This window comes from Melospiza georgiana, chromosome 7 (genome assembly GCF_028018845.1).
Source record: "Melospiza georgiana isolate bMelGeo1 chromosome 7, bMelGeo1.pri, whole genome shotgun sequence".
Taxonomy (NCBI): Eukaryota; Metazoa; Chordata; class Aves; order Passeriformes; family Passerellidae; genus Melospiza; species Melospiza georgiana.
This window is the reverse complement of record NC_080436.1, coordinates 24,679,384-24,696,185: the sequence shown is the minus strand read 5'-3', so window position 1 is coordinate 24,696,185 and position 16,802 is coordinate 24,679,384. Positions and strand designations below refer to the sequence as shown.

Sequence of the window (16,802 nt, the reverse complement as noted above, 5' to 3'; positions counted from 1 at the left end):
CTGGACTCTCCCCAAAGGACCCAAACCAGCAAATCTCTAGCTAAAGCTATGACTGAGGACACTTGCTTAGGTTGCAGGATGTATCACCAGTAGTCCCTCTCCACTAGCTGCAAAATTACACGGTGCAGAGTGCAACATAGAGAAAATGAAATGCTGCTGAACACCAAATTGTAATACTTGGAATTCTGGAGTCTGTATTGGGTCATTTGAATGTGCCTTGCTGTTGTAAGAGATCAAATTATTCGTCTTACAGCCTTGAAAGTGAACACAAACTGTGATAAATTCAAGGTTTTTAGATCCTAATATATGTCAGTACTTCTAATGATGCTTTAAAACTACTCAACTGTCTGGCCATAGTTTGAGGACAAATAGCAGACAGTTAATAGCAAATAGCAGCTTTAAGCCATTCACAGAGAAACATTTGTGGTTCAAAAAATTTTCTGAATGGAACAGGCAAAAAAGTACTAAATACTCATGCCTTTGTGTTACCTGTCCTTTCTAATACATTATTTCTTTGTTCTCATTTTTGTGTAAGTGCAGGGATTACAAACTGGAGAAAAAAGGGTAATTTTTCTGAAATTTTAAATTCTTTGAGTGGCTTTAATTAAATGGCCTGCTATCTGTCACAAAGCATTTTAGCCTACAGCTCTACAACATGAAGTTGTGCAGAATTCAATGCTAAACAAAGCAGGCAGAAATATGCTTACAGAAGAAAATAAACTAGACTTGGAAAGAACATGAGAACTCCTTGCAACAAATATTTTGACAGCTCAGACTTTCTTAACTTACTTCCTCTCTGAAGTTCTTATATGACAACACATGGTGAATGGCGTTAGAAAACCTTGTGTTTGCACAGCAAGTAAACACTCAAGAAGACTTTTAAAGTGTTAAAAGATTTAGCCTAACTCTACTCCCAGGGAGCAAAAAGTTATTTATTCCTTTTCTTGTGAGTGAACAAGCAGAGACACAGGACATTGAATTACACTTCTGAGAGTATAATGAAAAGTCTCTAACAAAAGTCGTATTAGTTCTGTTTTGCATGTGATTTTCAACTGTAGGTCTCCTGTCATTTCCTTCTTCACAGCTGAAAAAAATTCAGATACCTTTACTCCTCTCAAATAAAGAGGTATTTAGTGCTTCCTGCTTGGAAGATTTTTCAATCACAAAACAATAAGATTGTTAACCTTTAAGGTTAAGTGTAATAAAATGGACTTTGGGGAATTTTGAGTGTTACATGTTGCTGCTTGCACATTTCTTACATCTTGAAAGAAATGTGGGATTTTAAGAACGTACGTGCAGCTCTGCACCATGTCTGGTGCATGGTCCAGACATGCTGTGCCTGGATGAGGCTGTGACAAGTTATGGCCCAAAGGCAGGAGCACCCTTCCTGCAGTCACCTCCCTGCCACTGCTGCAGGGCAGCAAGCACAGAGCTCAGAGCTCCTCCAAACCTACCCTGGAACAGACGGGAGCAGGATCAGCCCAAACAGCTCGGGAGCTGCATCATGGTCACCACTGCCAGCTCTGGGGCCTGCTCTGCTCAAAGCATGCAGCAGCTAAAAAGCCAACAGAGCCAGGAGGCTGGGGACAAGGCAGAGGACATAACTGTGCCTTTGTATAAACCTTAATGTGTCCTCACTGTGTACTGCAAGCTCTTGTGGGCTCCACAGCTCAGGAGGCACTCCTGAGAGTCAGGGAGGGTAAACAGATGGTCAGATAAAGTTACCAAGGGGATGGAGCCACCAAGGAGAGACTTAAAGGACTGGGACTCTAATTAGGAGAGAAGATTGATGTGTAGAAGGTGTCTCAGTCACACAATATAATGAAATTATGAAGACACAAAGATAAGGTGAATGCAGAGCTGTTATTCACTGAACCCTACAAGTCAGGAACTAAGATGCACTCAGTGAATATTTAAAGCATTAGAAGTAAGTTAAAATAGGCATAAGAAAATTGTGCCTTGAGACAGTGAAACTGAACCCCTTCTTGTCATAGAAGACAACAGAAGCCAAAATATCAGCAGGCTCAAAAAGGAGAGTAGGGAAAAAATCATAGGCCAGAGGAACATAAGCAGATGCTAAGAAGAAGAGGCAAGGATTCACTCCTCGCATTTTCAGTATTCCAGTGAGGCAATTTATGTTACAGCAAAAGCGCCAAGACACAGCACTGAGACAATTTTTGTGTGTTTTTTCCATTACTTACTGACAACAAAATGATATTTCAGCAATTAAATGTAGGAACCTGTGTCTATGCATTAGACTGCCAGCTTGAAGAAATGCTGATAGGAACCAGATGTGACCAGGAGCAGGTTGGAATCCAGAAGTGAAATTCTATTGCTACTCAAAGTTTAGCAACAACTTTTTTCATAAGAAAATTTCCTCACCTTTATTTATTAACATTTGTACACTCCCAAGATTAACCCTGAAGTTCTCCCCTTATAATTTTTCATAAAATGGAGAAACTCCTAGTATTTTGCACTTCATTTTTAAAAGTTGTAATTCAGAAATTGTATTGCCTTCATTGCTTTTATAAGATTTAGAAGAATTTGGTTTCCTTCCTATCAGTAAGACCAAAGTAATTTTGGCACAGTGATGACTATCTTATTCAGGTGATAGAAAGAAGAGCAGGAAAAAAAGTAAGGAAAGGAACAGAAGCTATTTGCAAAGGGTTATTTGTCATTCTAGACAACTGGTAGAGCAGGTTTTTAATAAAAATGGGCTGAGACAGAACAGAGCAATCTATGGATATCAGCCTGTTTGTAAATTGATGTATCTGTGCAAAGATCTGTACAACTGCCTAAAAACATTCCTCTGACAGAAGAGAGCTAGGCACTCAGGATGCATTTTACAAACAAAGCTCTGAAGAGCGGTGCTGTGTTTATGTTCCTGACATAATTAAAGTGTTTCTTTGTATTACTTAAACAAACCCGTTCAAGTCCTGGCATTACCTAAACAAACCCGTGTTGGCTCCTGTATTGTTCTTTTTGAAAACCCCAGAACAGCCTCACAGAGGCAGCATCAAATTGCTAAAGCAGAGAAGAGCACTGAGCATAGAAGAGTGTTTTTTTTTTCCCCAGATATTCCTGCAAAGCAATTGTTTGTCTGCTCTGGTGGCAGCTACCAACAGGAAGAGACTTGGGTCCCTGTTGAGATGTGGAACTGAGAGACCTGAATATTAAAGAAGCATTAAGAGTAGGTGTAAAGTACAGGAATATGAAGAAGGCAATGCAGATGACACAATGATATAAATTCAGCATTCCAGCAGAACTAAGGATTGACAGAAGGTTATAGGAATTTTGTTTCTGTGCTTACTTAATCCTCAGAGTGAACACTTTTCCTGTTAAGGTCAGCACCTAACATAAAAAATTATGTAATCATTAATTTCATAAAAGGAATCAAAGACATATCTCTTTACCAAACTGCAAACTAAAGTTGGATATGTAAACATGAAGGAAGAAGCTGCATGGCACCCATCTTACCTGATATGCAGAAATGATCAGCTGGAGAATATTTCCAGAATCCTTCTGTAGTCGTCCAACAGTAGCTCCAGGAATAAGCTTTGCATAATTCTGGAAATATAAAAAATTAATTTAAAGCACAAAAGAAGTCTAGGGGAGAAGGAGCTACCATCTTAAAAAAACCTCCAAACCTGAAGAAAGAAAAAAAAAACCCCCACCCCAAACCCTAAAAAACACAAAACAAAAAAAACCAGAAGATGAACAAAAATAAAGGAGCTGACAACAAAACCAAGTAGATTGAAGCCAAGTGAAATAAATAACAGCAACATTTTCAAGAATTCTTTCACTCTCCATTGCATGTGTCTTAATGAAAAAGTCAGATGGAGAAGAGCTGGTTTCATTTAAAATTCATTGAACATATATTGTTAAATCACCTCTCTGTGATTGGAAGTTTGATACTATAGTATCCTTCAAGCTCTAATTTTTCAAATTTAGAGGGAAGATATGTTTTATCAACAGTTGTATTTCTCTTTAATAAAAATATCCAGAAACAGATTCAGCTGCTCTAGTGTTGTTGCAGAGCTCAAGAGTCTTGGACCCTACATTCAGCAGCTGCAGTCACTTTTTTATCTTTGCACACATATCTCAGTGATCTCTGGCTCTGATGGATTTTATGTTGAATTTCTGTGAATAATGCAGTGCCAATTTAGCAATTTATTTCAGTGAAAAGTTCTCTTTTCTTTTTGCATTAAATTGCACTGTGACACTGGCGTGATATCTGACATCTAGATTTTAAATACCATGAATTAAAATTTGCCTTGCCTGATTGTTAACTATGTGAACTTCCCTTGCTTTAAACCATGCCTTTGGAAAACAATGTGTTCATCTTTTTAAAAAAGCATTGTAGGAACAGTTTTCCTTTACACATTATCATATCAATGCTGTTATTTTAAATAAAAGGAAAATATCCAGAAAACTATTAATAAACATGAGTAATGTGATACTCCTATATCCTTCTTAACCTCCATATCTCCAAAAGCTCTGTGATTATTTTATGCATTATGTATGGAATAGTTATCATTCATTAGATTTCTAGTGCTATTGTAAATCAGTGGGATTAACTGCATTTTATGTTACAGCTGGCAACTTTGCATTCCTGACTCCTCCTGCGATTAGTGCCCTCTCAAGTATTCTTGGAATATTGAAACTCTGTGTTTGGTACATGTGGACCTTCGGAGAGAAAAGATTACAAACCTGGAATTTAAAATACAGTCCCCTTTAATCTGTGGTATGCAAAACAAACAGCAGGGATGTGCTGCTCTGAACACTTTGGTTGATCTCTCCTCTAGGAACAAAAATTTTCTGCATGGTGATACAAAGATGGTATTTCAAGCCCAGGCCAAGTGTAAGTCTCCAGTCCATTGGTTAAGCCTCACTTCTTAGCAAATATTTCTGTTTAACCATTGCTAAGGTGATGCAGACAGATGCTGCTTTTGGGGTGCTGCTATTGCTAAATATCTAAAGGATATGATGGAATTTAGTCCTTTGGCAAATATTCATTAAAAAGTGAACTGCCATTTTATAGGGATACTCTGATTCATGTAAAATAGTTATGTATTTGAGCTCAGTGGGGTTATGTCTATATTTTAGAAGTGTAAATGATAGAGGAATTTTGATCATAGTGTGCCACACCAAATATATAAAAATAATTTCAAATTCTGTATGAGTGTGGAGAGTATTTTTAGTTCAATTTTCAGCAGTGCAATACAGTCTGAAACCCCAATTTTCAACCTATTTCTTCTGTGATATAAAATTAAATAATTAATCAAAAAAAAGAGTAATTTTTGTTTCAAAAGAAATGCTGCTTAGTCGGGACTAAAGATGGAGTCTTTTCCTTATCTAAGTTTGTATATATTTTAAAAGAATTTTTCTTGAAAACAAATGATAACAGCAATAGTGGCAACTACTTCATGAAAGCTTAGACTGGTGTTTTCTTTTGTATCAAAGTAGGCTTTGTTAAAATATAATTATTATTGCCATATTCACAGATGCTTTTTGAGTGAATAGTTTTTATTGAATGAAAACATCCCCTGATGCTTGGACAAGACTCAGCTGAGACTAATGATGCTAGAAGTTAGACATAGATGAATGTATTAAAAAAATAATCTCCAATTATCAGGGTTCAGTGTCAAGAAATTCCTTTCTTCTCTTGCATCAGATCTAAATAATCTCTTGAGGTTACTCTGCTGTAGCTTTTTAGGTGCATGAAAGGTTCAGAAGCAACACCAGCTCTGTTACAAGCATAGGTGTTCTGTGCTTGTGCCACCCCTAAGATTTGTGTTAGATAATAATATACATGTAAGTGGATAAATTGAAAATTCAGTTGAAGAGGATCAAGAACGTTACATGACTGAATTATTTTTGGCTAAATTGCTGGGGATTATGCAGGGCTAGAAATACAAAATATATATTTGACAGTCTGAACACTGCACTTAAGACTAATGGAATCTATCAAGCCTATTTTAAAAGGTGCTTTTTAAGTCCTCACAGTAATTTTAATGTAAGCTTGTCCCTGAGAACTCAATTATAAATAGTCACAGTCAGTATTGGTATCTGATGTAATTAGAAGCTGAGTTCAAGTAGATTTGAGATAAGATATTTGGGGAGAATCTTTCCACCTCAAAGGATAAATGGAAGGGGGATTTGAGGGAGACTACAGAATCTCCAGCACTGAAGCTTTCCAAGAGAAGTGAAACACCAGAACTTTTAGAGTCCTCTGCCACCACTCCAGGCTACCTGAGCAGAGACCTTACCACAAGAATAATTCTCATTGTCATGCTTTGTTCTTTTTAAATTGTTAAGCTTAGATACTGGTTATTTACCTTTATATTACAAATTTGCATCGCAGAGGTGAACACTTGGCAATGTGTTCATGTATTTCCCTGTGTTCACACCCTCATAGAACCTTTAAAGGTAGTTGCTGTTTGGAAAAACTGCACTGTGACACTTGTGTATGATTTTTGTACTTGCTTTGACTGATTTTCCACGTCACCAACAGGACAAAAAGCAGACCATAACAAATATAGCTTTCCATTAGTGGAATTAGTGTAGATATAATAATATATAATATATAATATATAATAAATATTCCATTAGTGGAAGAAAGTTGTATTAAAAGACAAAATCAGCAGATAGATTATATTCAGTGGGATTATTATACACCCTGTAAAAGAGAAGGCAGTTGTACCTCCTTTTTCCTAACAAAGACAGCAACAAGAGCAAACCATTCCCTACCTGGGTTAACCATGATTTGTATTTTGTGTTACCTATAAGCCGTTGTTTAGTGTTCGCTGTTACCAAAGGGTTCCTCTTGGTAACCTTGCTACTGACACAGGGATACTGAAATGGAAACACCTTGGTAAGAATGCTGGTGGTCAGCTTCAAGGGTGACCACAAGCAATTTCCAAGGTAAACCACTGCCATCAGCAAGAGAAATATTTCTTTGGACAAAAAAAGGCTCTGTAAATCAAACAGGTATTTCTCAACTACCTTCCTAACAGCCCCTATTCATGAACCACCTATTAAAAAAATCTATAAGGAAAAATGGTTTAGCTGTCATTAATTGGATCTCTATTAAGAAATAGCTGAAGCCACTGCATTTTTAAGTGGTTGACTTCTACTGTTATCAATCTAAATGTTTATGATCCAGCTCAGTACTCAATACAGTCTTCAAAAATGCAAGGAAGTCAGTGCTTCAAGACAGAGAGTGTTCCTTCCCTTGTCAAGGCTGTAATCTGAGAATCAGTTTATGCAGTTTGTGACTCTTGTTACTTTCGTTAAACAGCCGGAGCATCAGTTTTACTCAAAATAACTCCACCCCTAGAATCAGTTGCAGAAGTACTTGGGGGGGTCTTCCCTGGGTTACACAGAGGATAGAAATAGAAAACCTACTGGTGACTACCTCAAGGACTCAGCTGCTCTCTCTTTCCCTCCCCTCTTTCTTTCCTATCTTTGACGTGGCAATCACAGCAGAGAAACACCTCTCCTCATTACTGTACTTCTGGCAATAATACAGAATGTTTTGTGAAGGCTTCTCCTTCAGAAAGCTGGTCTTATTCTATCAGCAGGATCATCCTTACTGGCTTCCTCTCAACCAACCTGAATAAATTTGGGCAAGCAATTTCTCTCTGCTTGTCCCCTTTCACACAGCAGGGTGTGGCCAGGCAAGCAAGCTTAGGCTGCAAAACCCCTTATTACCCACTATGAACTCTCATCTAGAATCTCTTTTAGTGTGTGAAGATAACTGCATGTTTCAGGTATATTCTTTATAAAAGTGAGAAAAGGTTCAGCTCTCCTCTAGCCTTATAAAATACAAAAGGCTGATCATAACGATGATACTGAATAGTTTAGCAATGCAGTTTGTCAATCCTTGACTTAAAGAATTAGTGTGATTCAGCTTGAAATCTGATTTAAAAGTTACCTTAGAACACCAAAATCAATATATGAAGAAGCACTTAAGCAGAAGAGCTTTCCTCTGATATACAATTTCCTAGTTATTTTTATCACATAAATATCTTTTAGAATTCAGTCCTTAGTACTAGAATTACTGTGTCAGCTGTGAAAAAAGGTGAACTTTAAAACAAACATTGCAAAACTGATCATTTTAGATTGCTCACCTCATATATGTGAACTTGCTCATTTGTTACAGCAAAAATTAATAGAACATTGTTTTGCACAAGTTTGTCAATTAATTGTCCAATTGTTGGATACTCCTGCAAACAAACAAAGGAGAGGCACATAAATCTGTTTCTCATGTGCTTTCAGTTCCTGTCTCCCATGAAAGACACATTCAAGTGATCATAATGAACACTTTGTTCTCTGTGTAGTATAAACTTTAATTAGGAATACACACATACAAAATAAAAGATAGTGCATATAATTTCCTGATGTTGTTTTTAAGGAAACCCCTCTGTGAAAAGTACAGAGCCAGATTCCTTAGTGGGGGCTTTGGCTCAGTAGCATCTGTGTTATATATACATATTTAATCCAAAGAACTGCACTGCACCAATGGTATTTGTCCTACAATGAATACTATATAGTATATATTCAGTATTTTTGAACACTGAATCTTAAACTCGCAAGTTCTCATACAGGAACAGTGTCCTGCAAATTCCTGAACTGGTCCTGAATTCAAACCCTTTCAGGGAACATAATTAATGCAAATCTTGCTTTCCCTGCAGAAGGAAATACTATTTAGTCTAATTCCATGGGTTTTCCTGTTGTAGAAATTGTATTTTTTCTTTCCTTTTTCTTAGTTATAATCTATCCTGATTCCATACAAACAAACTGTTCTCTCTTTACTCAAACATGCAGTTACAAATAAAATAGATTACATGAAATATCTGTATTCCCTAGCTTTTACACATTTCAGTGCTAAAAGTGTAATTCACTGTTGCTTGTCTTAGTCTTTAAATTTCCAGAATGTGAGAGTCGGTAATTACCTGAACAGTTGACATGGAATATTCATTATTGTGGTCCAAATGACAGTTCCCATCATTAGGAATAACAATCCCTGCCAGTTTACTGTCCATCCCAAAATGGGAATCAGCATCACTCACAAACACCAGCAAATGTAGGGAATCATTCCTCCAGCCAATTTTTTCCTGTCATTTTAAACACATCAGTTTAGCAAGATATATTGCATCACAACATAGGAAACCAGCAAAATATTTGGAGAATGGCATCTCAAAATGAATGAATAGCATCATTCTCAAGGAAGCATCAAAGACAACACATCTCCTAAGGGATGATTTTCATTCCATTGTCTTTGGCTAACATTTTGTTTCCCCATCCCTGTGTTTAATAACATGGGTTGGCCATGTTCATGTCAATCTGCTCACTACTCTAAACATAGTTAATAAAAAATATTTAAACAGAAAAACAGACACAGTAATTATACTGATATTTGGGCTTATTTGTCCCTGGCAATTAAAAGGAAACTTAGACTAAAATATTGCAATATGCATGTTTTACTTGTACAGCCAAAAGTATTTTCACACAAATTTAATGAGGCTCTTGGTTTGTGTTAAAAATTTTTGAAAAATAATCTGTCACTTTGAAATACCAGCATATAATACTAGAAGAGATTATATATGGAATAATATTATACCTAGAAGTTTCAAGTACCTTGCAAACAGCTGCCTGCATAATTGCATCAAATCCTCCCTCTGGAGTGTCTATATTAGCAGAAATTCGCTGTCCTTTCACAATTTTGTTGAATTTTTCAGCATCATTTGTTAGTGGCAAAACATTTTTATATCCAAAGGTGGGTAAGCACTCATAGGGTACAGTTCTGCAAGAAAAGTGAGACAGCTTATGGGTAATAGAGAGTAAAAAAATCACTGGAATGGCTGCTTCAGAGGGCTGCCTGGATTTGTTTTGGTCTTCTGTCTCCTCTCTCTGCCTGAGAAGGATTAATGACAAACCTAAGATAATTAAAGAGCATTCAGTGTCTTGGGCAATGGAAAAAATCTGCACAAAGGCTGGGAAATGCCTCCTGGAGCAGAGTAATTCAGCCGGTTACCAACGTGCAGCCCTTGCCATGCCTCCTGCTGTGCCTTGATCTCATATTTGGAAGAATATTGGAATCTGTGACTCCTTAATGCACTCAGAGATGACCGCCAAGATGCTGCAGTCCTGCTCCAGGTTGTAGAGTCCAGCTTCTCCCATACATAGGTTAGCTAAGGGCTAGGCCAGCCAGGGGCTGGGGAGATTGCTAGACCTTAAGGGGGGGGGGAAATCAGGAGAACAGCATTGATGGACTGGTATTCCATGTTGGGTTTGAGTTTGCAACTCCTTAGTGTAAATCATACAGTTCTTTTATATGTATTCTAGAAAAGGAAAGAAATTAAAGAAAAATACAAAACTACATGCCACATACCTTTTTGTTAACATATTAAACACATTTGTAACTAGCATCAAAAGCTAGAAAGCAGACTCACTACCAGACTCCTCAATCCTAATAATTTACAACTCAACAGAAGGATGATCAGAAGGTGAAACTAAAAGAACCAAATCTTGTTCCACAAACTGATCCATTTACAGCTGGAGGAGGGGAGAGTTTCCAGTGAAGACGCTGAAATTAATTTTAGCCTAAAGATTATGACAGTGTTGGCATGCAGACAGATGTTGGGATTTTCCCTGCCTACCTGCAAGGGTTGTTTATTTCTGCAGCTGTAGTTTTGATAAATGGTGAAACTGGTTTTTCAACAAAAGATCCAAACCCGAGTCTAAAGTTGCTTGTCAGTTTTGACATCTCTTTGGAAAGAGTTGAACCCAGTTCTTTGATTGTGTTCAGATCATCATCCATGGAGGCTGAAAGATCCATGAGGTAGTAGAGATCAATTGGATAATCTTCAGTCTGGCGAACCTTGATCTGTATTGTTTCCTCATGTCCTGTTAAGGTCAGGGGAAAGTGAGACACATATCAGCACTTCTGTGCAGAAAACATGAGCAATGCCAATTTCTTCATAAACTTCACTATGGTGACAATTATCTGGTATTTTAAAGCACCAGTAGCATTAACAAAAATATTTCAAAGATTGCCTGTCAACAAAAAAATCTCACATAAGGTTCTGAAAAATTAAAAGTAGTTCTAATGTTTGGGGGTTTTTTAAACAGTTGTTCAGTAATGCCATAACCACAGAATTAGAACTGATTGCTATAATTTGAAAAAGTATGAAAACATCTCTTCAGCAGTATGCAGCTTTAGAAAATTTAGCTATGAAGCTAATTAAAACTAGAGGTAGCATTTTGAGGTCCTATCATGTCCTTTAAAAATTTAAACAATGTCAAAGTGTATACAGAGATTTTATTCTCAGTTCCAACACTATGACCTGACCTAACTGAATCTCTCTTACTTTTTTTTGTTCCAAATTTTCTTCAGGAAAAATTCAAATCAGAGGGACCCCAAGATGGTTCTGGAATGCTACCTTAAGTGCCACTGGTATCTTGTAAATCCTCAAAGCAAGATTTTATGTTGCCTCTGAGATACTCTGCCAGACCAGCAGGGGAGAGGCACAGGAGCTCAGCTGGGGAGGAGCCAGGGGCTCTCATTCTCTCCCTGGCACCTCATTGGCAAGAGAAGAGAGGAACTAAAAATATATATCCTTTTTTTTATGATGTACCCAGCACTTCTGAAAATATTCTGAATGCAGCTGAACCTAGTTTTCATGTGATGAGTCAACAGATAATTTTGGACTCAACACAGGTTTTCATCTTTATTCTGTCAAGATATTTTTGAGCTTGTTCAACCCAAAAAGCTTCAGTTTATCACACTGTCTGAAATTAACTTATGATCTCTGACTTACCTGGTCGCAGCCTCAGAGTTAATTTCTGGGGAGAAATCTGTGTGACGTCAGAACTGTTCTTCTGGGATGATGCAGTTAGGGGATCATTCCTGTGAATTTCTACTTCTGAAATGGGAAACTCAATCAAATTCAGCTGGCATCCTTTGGACAAAAGATTTTCCAGGGTATCACACCTCCCGTGAATTCCAAATGAGTCTGTGTAATTCTAATGCAAACAGGAGAAGGAATGGATGAGTTAAATGTTTTTACTGACTAGCCACCAGCACCTACCCCACAAAAGGTCAGTCCAACTCAGGGAATGGAAACAAAGTGCAAGTTTGTGCAAACTAGTGCAGAACTAGATATAGGTGGCACAGAAATCCAAATTTCCCCTTCATGGGTCATGACACACAGGTGTATAATTAATGTAACTTACACCAACTTGTTATCCTGGGAGAAACTGCTCTATTGTTGGGGAATGGGAATTGTGCCACTCGCTGCATTTGGTTTCTCACAGTACTAGGAATGATAACACAAAAGCCTTCTGAGCCACTGCCTTTTCTATCACAGGATTATGCCACAAATTCATTAGTCTTTCCTATAGAGTTTAGAACTGCAGATTGAAGAACATCATTCAATAAAAGTCTCGCTGATAGTAAACTCCTGGGCAACTTGTGACAGATTGTGGGTACCCAGTGTTTACTAGTTCTTTTTTTCTGACCTACACTTTCTCCTCAGCTCTCATTTAACCTGTTCACTTAAGCAGGCATCAAGTCTTTGTTCCTCTGCCTGGTGCCCAGCACTGTTCCTCAGCACCAGTGGTGCTCTCAGCATCCCCACACTTGTATTTGGCCCAGCAATCCTCCTTGACCTTCTACCAGCCAGAGGAAATCGAAAGCCTACAGATATCAATTGGATATCTCACAGTTTATTGTCATTACTCAATTCAGAGCATTGATATGCATTCCTTTCCACAGCACGGCTACAGGGTGGGTACTAACCTCACGTGGTGGTGAAGTTAATGGTTACTTTTACAAAAAGGCTTCTGTGCTTTATTACCATTTCCCAGAGCTATGTCTATAGTTAAGATTCTCAAAATCAGTCAGGTGTGTCCTGGATACTGCTCTGGCCTGCCAGCCCTCTTGACCAAACCCTGGGCAATGCCTGGCAGAACCAGCTCTGAAACATTCAGTTCCTGGCAGGGATTCATGGACCCATACCATGCATCTGCTCTTTTCTCCTAGGTCTGGGAAAGCAACCCATGCATCAGCCATTAAGCCACAAATATTCTCATTCAGTCACTTAAAAACTTTCCATGCAAAACAAAATAAACTTACTTTAAACCTATTAAAAACAGAACTATGACCATTTTTTTCACCAAAATATCACCCTTCATGCCTGAAAATTGTCAGGGATCTTATATATTTTGGTGGAAGTGTTGAGGCACCTGCTGGGAACAGTGGTTCATTATTCTCCAGACTGAACCTGATGCCTTTGCTCAGGCAAAACTCTCACCCACTGCTTCTTGAATAGAGCACACATAAATTACATGTACCATTATAAACCTTTCACAGGGAGATCCATGTCGTCTCCTTCATTTACACAGTTTGTAACTTTTCAAAATGTGTGAAGAGACAACCTCATATTTCAAATAATACAGTTACAAAGTGTATTCCTATCCTACAGAAAACAGTTTCCTTGGAGGTGCTTTTGTTTGCTCTGACACTAAAGCTCATATGCCTTTTGCATGCTTGATCTGCTGTTTTCTAACAAAGAAATGAACGAGCTTACGAACAAAGAAGAAAATTCATGTTTACTACAGTGAAGTTTTCAATAGTTCCACAGTTTTATTTGGTTTGGCTTTGGGGTTTTTTAAATCAATAAATTATACTAGGCTCTTTTTTCCTTGAAAATACATGGCAGTAGTCAAAATTATGTTATCCAATTTCAACAAAATTCTATTTTATAGTACAGATATAAAAACTACTGCAAACACACTAATGTGGGGTCTTTTTTACCTCCATGGCAATATATTTTGCAAATGGCAAAAGACGCCTTTTTAGATTTTTTTTAAAACATGCAGTTTTTTTCTTGCCGAACTATTTTGTAAAGAGTATTTTAGTCCCATGCTGTGTCATATCACTGTACCCAAAGCCATCAAAAACTGGTAGCAGCAAAGGTGCAATCCAGAAACTAAAATGAAAAAGACTATTTCTCTAATATTTCTGTCAAGTTTTTGTTGCAATAGCTGACTATCTTGTTAATGCTAATGCACTGAGAGCTAGAATATTTACTGTGAGCTGGGGAGATATTATTTAGCACCATTTATAGGAGAAAGTTTTAAAAGCAGAAATGTGAAGTCACTTCCTTAGGGTTGCACTGAAAATCTTAAATAAAGGTATAGAAAACAAATCCAGATATATTTTTTAAGTCTAATGTTTTACCAAAAACACGTCTATATCATAGGAATCATAAAGCCAACATTATTGTAACACTTTAAATCAACCACAGAATAGTAATTACTAGATGGAAGTTTTACATCTGCAAACTTTTACACTGTTGATACCTGCAAACCTTCTGTTTGCACTGTCTGGCTTGGCATATAATCTGTAACACACAGTCTGGCTTCTGACTTTGTGTCTGGTGCTTCTCCATCAGTGCTGGGGGTGAGCCAGCCCTCGGGCTGATGACCTGAGACCCCCCTATTTCTGCCTTAGGTTTGGAAAATTGATGTTTTTGTGGTTTTTTCAGACAAGAAAACAATCAAACAAACAAACAAACATCCTAACAACCATACTATGAAAACAGATCATGTAGAGTAGATTAAATTCCACTTCTGCTCCCCAGGGAGGCTTCACTAAGCGCTGCATGCATTACAAAACCCTGAGCTGACCCAATTAAGTCAATACTTCATCATCACTCAGAGTGACTACAAAGACTTCAAGTCTTTCTTTGAAATTTTTTTTTTTATCACTCTACCTCTTGCAAACACCAAGCGCAGTGTGGTCCAGAAAGCAAACAATCTTCACAAGTCACTGTGCTTTCCTGAGAACAGGTCCCTGAATTTAAATCCAAGAAGATAAAAGCCTGTTAATATTATGCTGAATCATTCAATTTATGAAGAAACTTGTCATTTAGAGAATGTGGGTGGTGAAAAATGCACATATTTAGCCATATTTAGGATTACTGATAAAATTTCTTCTTAACAGTAGTTCTATTGGTAAAAGATTAACTCTCCAATAAAGATTAAAACCTCAGAATTGCTGGCAATTAACATACCTCCTTTTGCGTGCTTTATGGGTGGCATTCACTTAGAACATGTTAACTTGTTCCCTCCAGTGCACCTGATAGAATGTTACATGTGTTTCTGGTATGGTGTAGGTAAGTCATTCCCCACATAGTCAGGGATATTAAAAGAACAGACTTATGCTCACTCTGTATGCTTAATATTGCTTCACTCAGCTCTGTAGATACTTGATATGATTTTTGTCCATTGTGTAACTACCAGAGAAACACTCAGCCACAGGTATAATAGGAAAGATTCTTAGCAGATCAAACTGTGATTAATGAAAACAAAATTGCTCGAATGTCTGTCTCTTTCAAACCTGCTGTGCTACATAATGACCACCAAATTGTAGATGAAATGGCAATGCAGCCCTACAGCAGCCTGTCAAAGAAAGGTCATTAAATAGAAAGGAAAGATTAAATACAGAAGGCAGAAAGCTATTTTGTGTCAACTTCAAGCAAGAAACAATGCAAAATGGTTTGAAATGGATCTCCCTGCCCCTGAGCCTTACCTTGCACATAGTTATTTCTTTGCAGAAATAGGAAACAGAGGCAAAGCAATTCAATCCCCATTCGTTTTCAGTGCTGGCTGCATGACAAAAAAAAAAAAAAAAAAAAAATAGCTTGTTAATTATGGTCTGCATAAAGGTAGACTGTCGTAAAACCCATGCATTCCTGGAGGGTATGTTTTCAGATGTCACGTACATCGGATCGCGAGGAAACTTCAACCCCAGCGGGACGGACCATGAACAAAAGTGAAAACAAGGGCTACCTGGGCAGGTAGGGAGGACAAGCTGTGCACACAGTAACGTGAACATGGTTATCACTTCCTTGTTTTCCTGGACTCCTTATAAGGCATACGGGGAAAATTCATTCAGGTGCGGATTTCTGTCTGTCCCAGTCACTCCGGGTCCTAGAGCAACCCAGCCCAGAGACCGTGTTTGCGCTGTACAACAGCCCTTCTAAAGCTCCTTCAAAAAACACCTTTAACTGTGCCCCGAGGGGAGATGGATCATTAAGATTGCCAAGTGAGTATACGTGGAGAAAAGAAAAAAATCCCAGTTTTTCAGATTTCCTGATATGGAGGGAAACTCATAAAGGGAATTGTGAAGGAAAAAACCCCAAACTAATCACAGATTAAAACTGAGGACTTTACTTCACTACTTCAAGACACCAAGTACATTGATTTTATTAACATTTCAAACTGAAAGGGAAATGCTGCAGTTGTAGATTTTTTTAAATATATAGAAGGAGGAATAATTTTATTCCCAGTACAGCAACTGACTTGAAAAAAGAATCATGTCAGCCTTAACTCTGCCCAATAAGTGGCCGAATATTCTGCAGCACAGAAATAACTGCATAGCAAGTTATTGCTATCTCTCCTCCATCTTCCCAGCCTGAAATGAGCACAAAATACGTATTTCTTACCACCTTATTAAAAGGAAATAAAATTCTTTATTTCCTGATTTCATGTCTTCCCATCTTTTATGCTCTGCTATTGTCTGTTTTAAAAATAAATTTTCAAGATAAGTCCTGTCTTTTCATAAGGATTTGCAATAGTCATAGTAGGGATGGGTCTGTATAAGTTAAATTCAACATGCCTGAAACATTCCTGGATATTGAGGCCAACTGGCACAGAAAGACTTGAGTTTATGATTGCAAACTGCCTATTGGGAGCATTCTAGCAACCAAATTGTGCCCAGAAATTGTTCG

At 37.7% G+C, this 16,802-nt stretch overlaps 1 protein-coding gene across 2 annotated transcripts in view; it reads right to left on the bottom strand.

Moving 5' to 3' along the window:
- ITGB6 (integrin subunit beta 6) overlaps positions 1–15,662 on the bottom strand; it is a 30,445-nt gene extending 14,783 nt beyond the window's left edge. For both annotated transcript variants that reach the window (XM_058027769.1, XM_058027770.1), the window contains exons 1-8: positions 15,602–15,662; positions 14,784–14,863; positions 11,826–12,030; positions 10,665–10,911; positions 9,643–9,808; positions 8,958–9,119; positions 8,133–8,228; positions 3,478–3,567 (exon numbers count right to left, since the gene is read on the bottom strand). In XM_058027769.1, the coding sequence (XP_057883752.1) occupies positions 3,478–3,567; positions 8,133–8,228; positions 8,958–9,119; positions 9,643–9,808; positions 10,665–10,911; positions 11,826–12,030; positions 14,784–14,863; positions 15,602–15,662 (1,107 nt within the window). The remainder of the gene's footprint in view (positions 1–3,477; positions 3,568–8,132; positions 8,229–8,957; positions 9,120–9,642; positions 9,809–10,664; positions 10,912–11,825; positions 12,031–14,783; positions 14,864–15,601) is intronic.
- Positions 15,663–16,802: the final 1,140 nt, after the last annotated feature.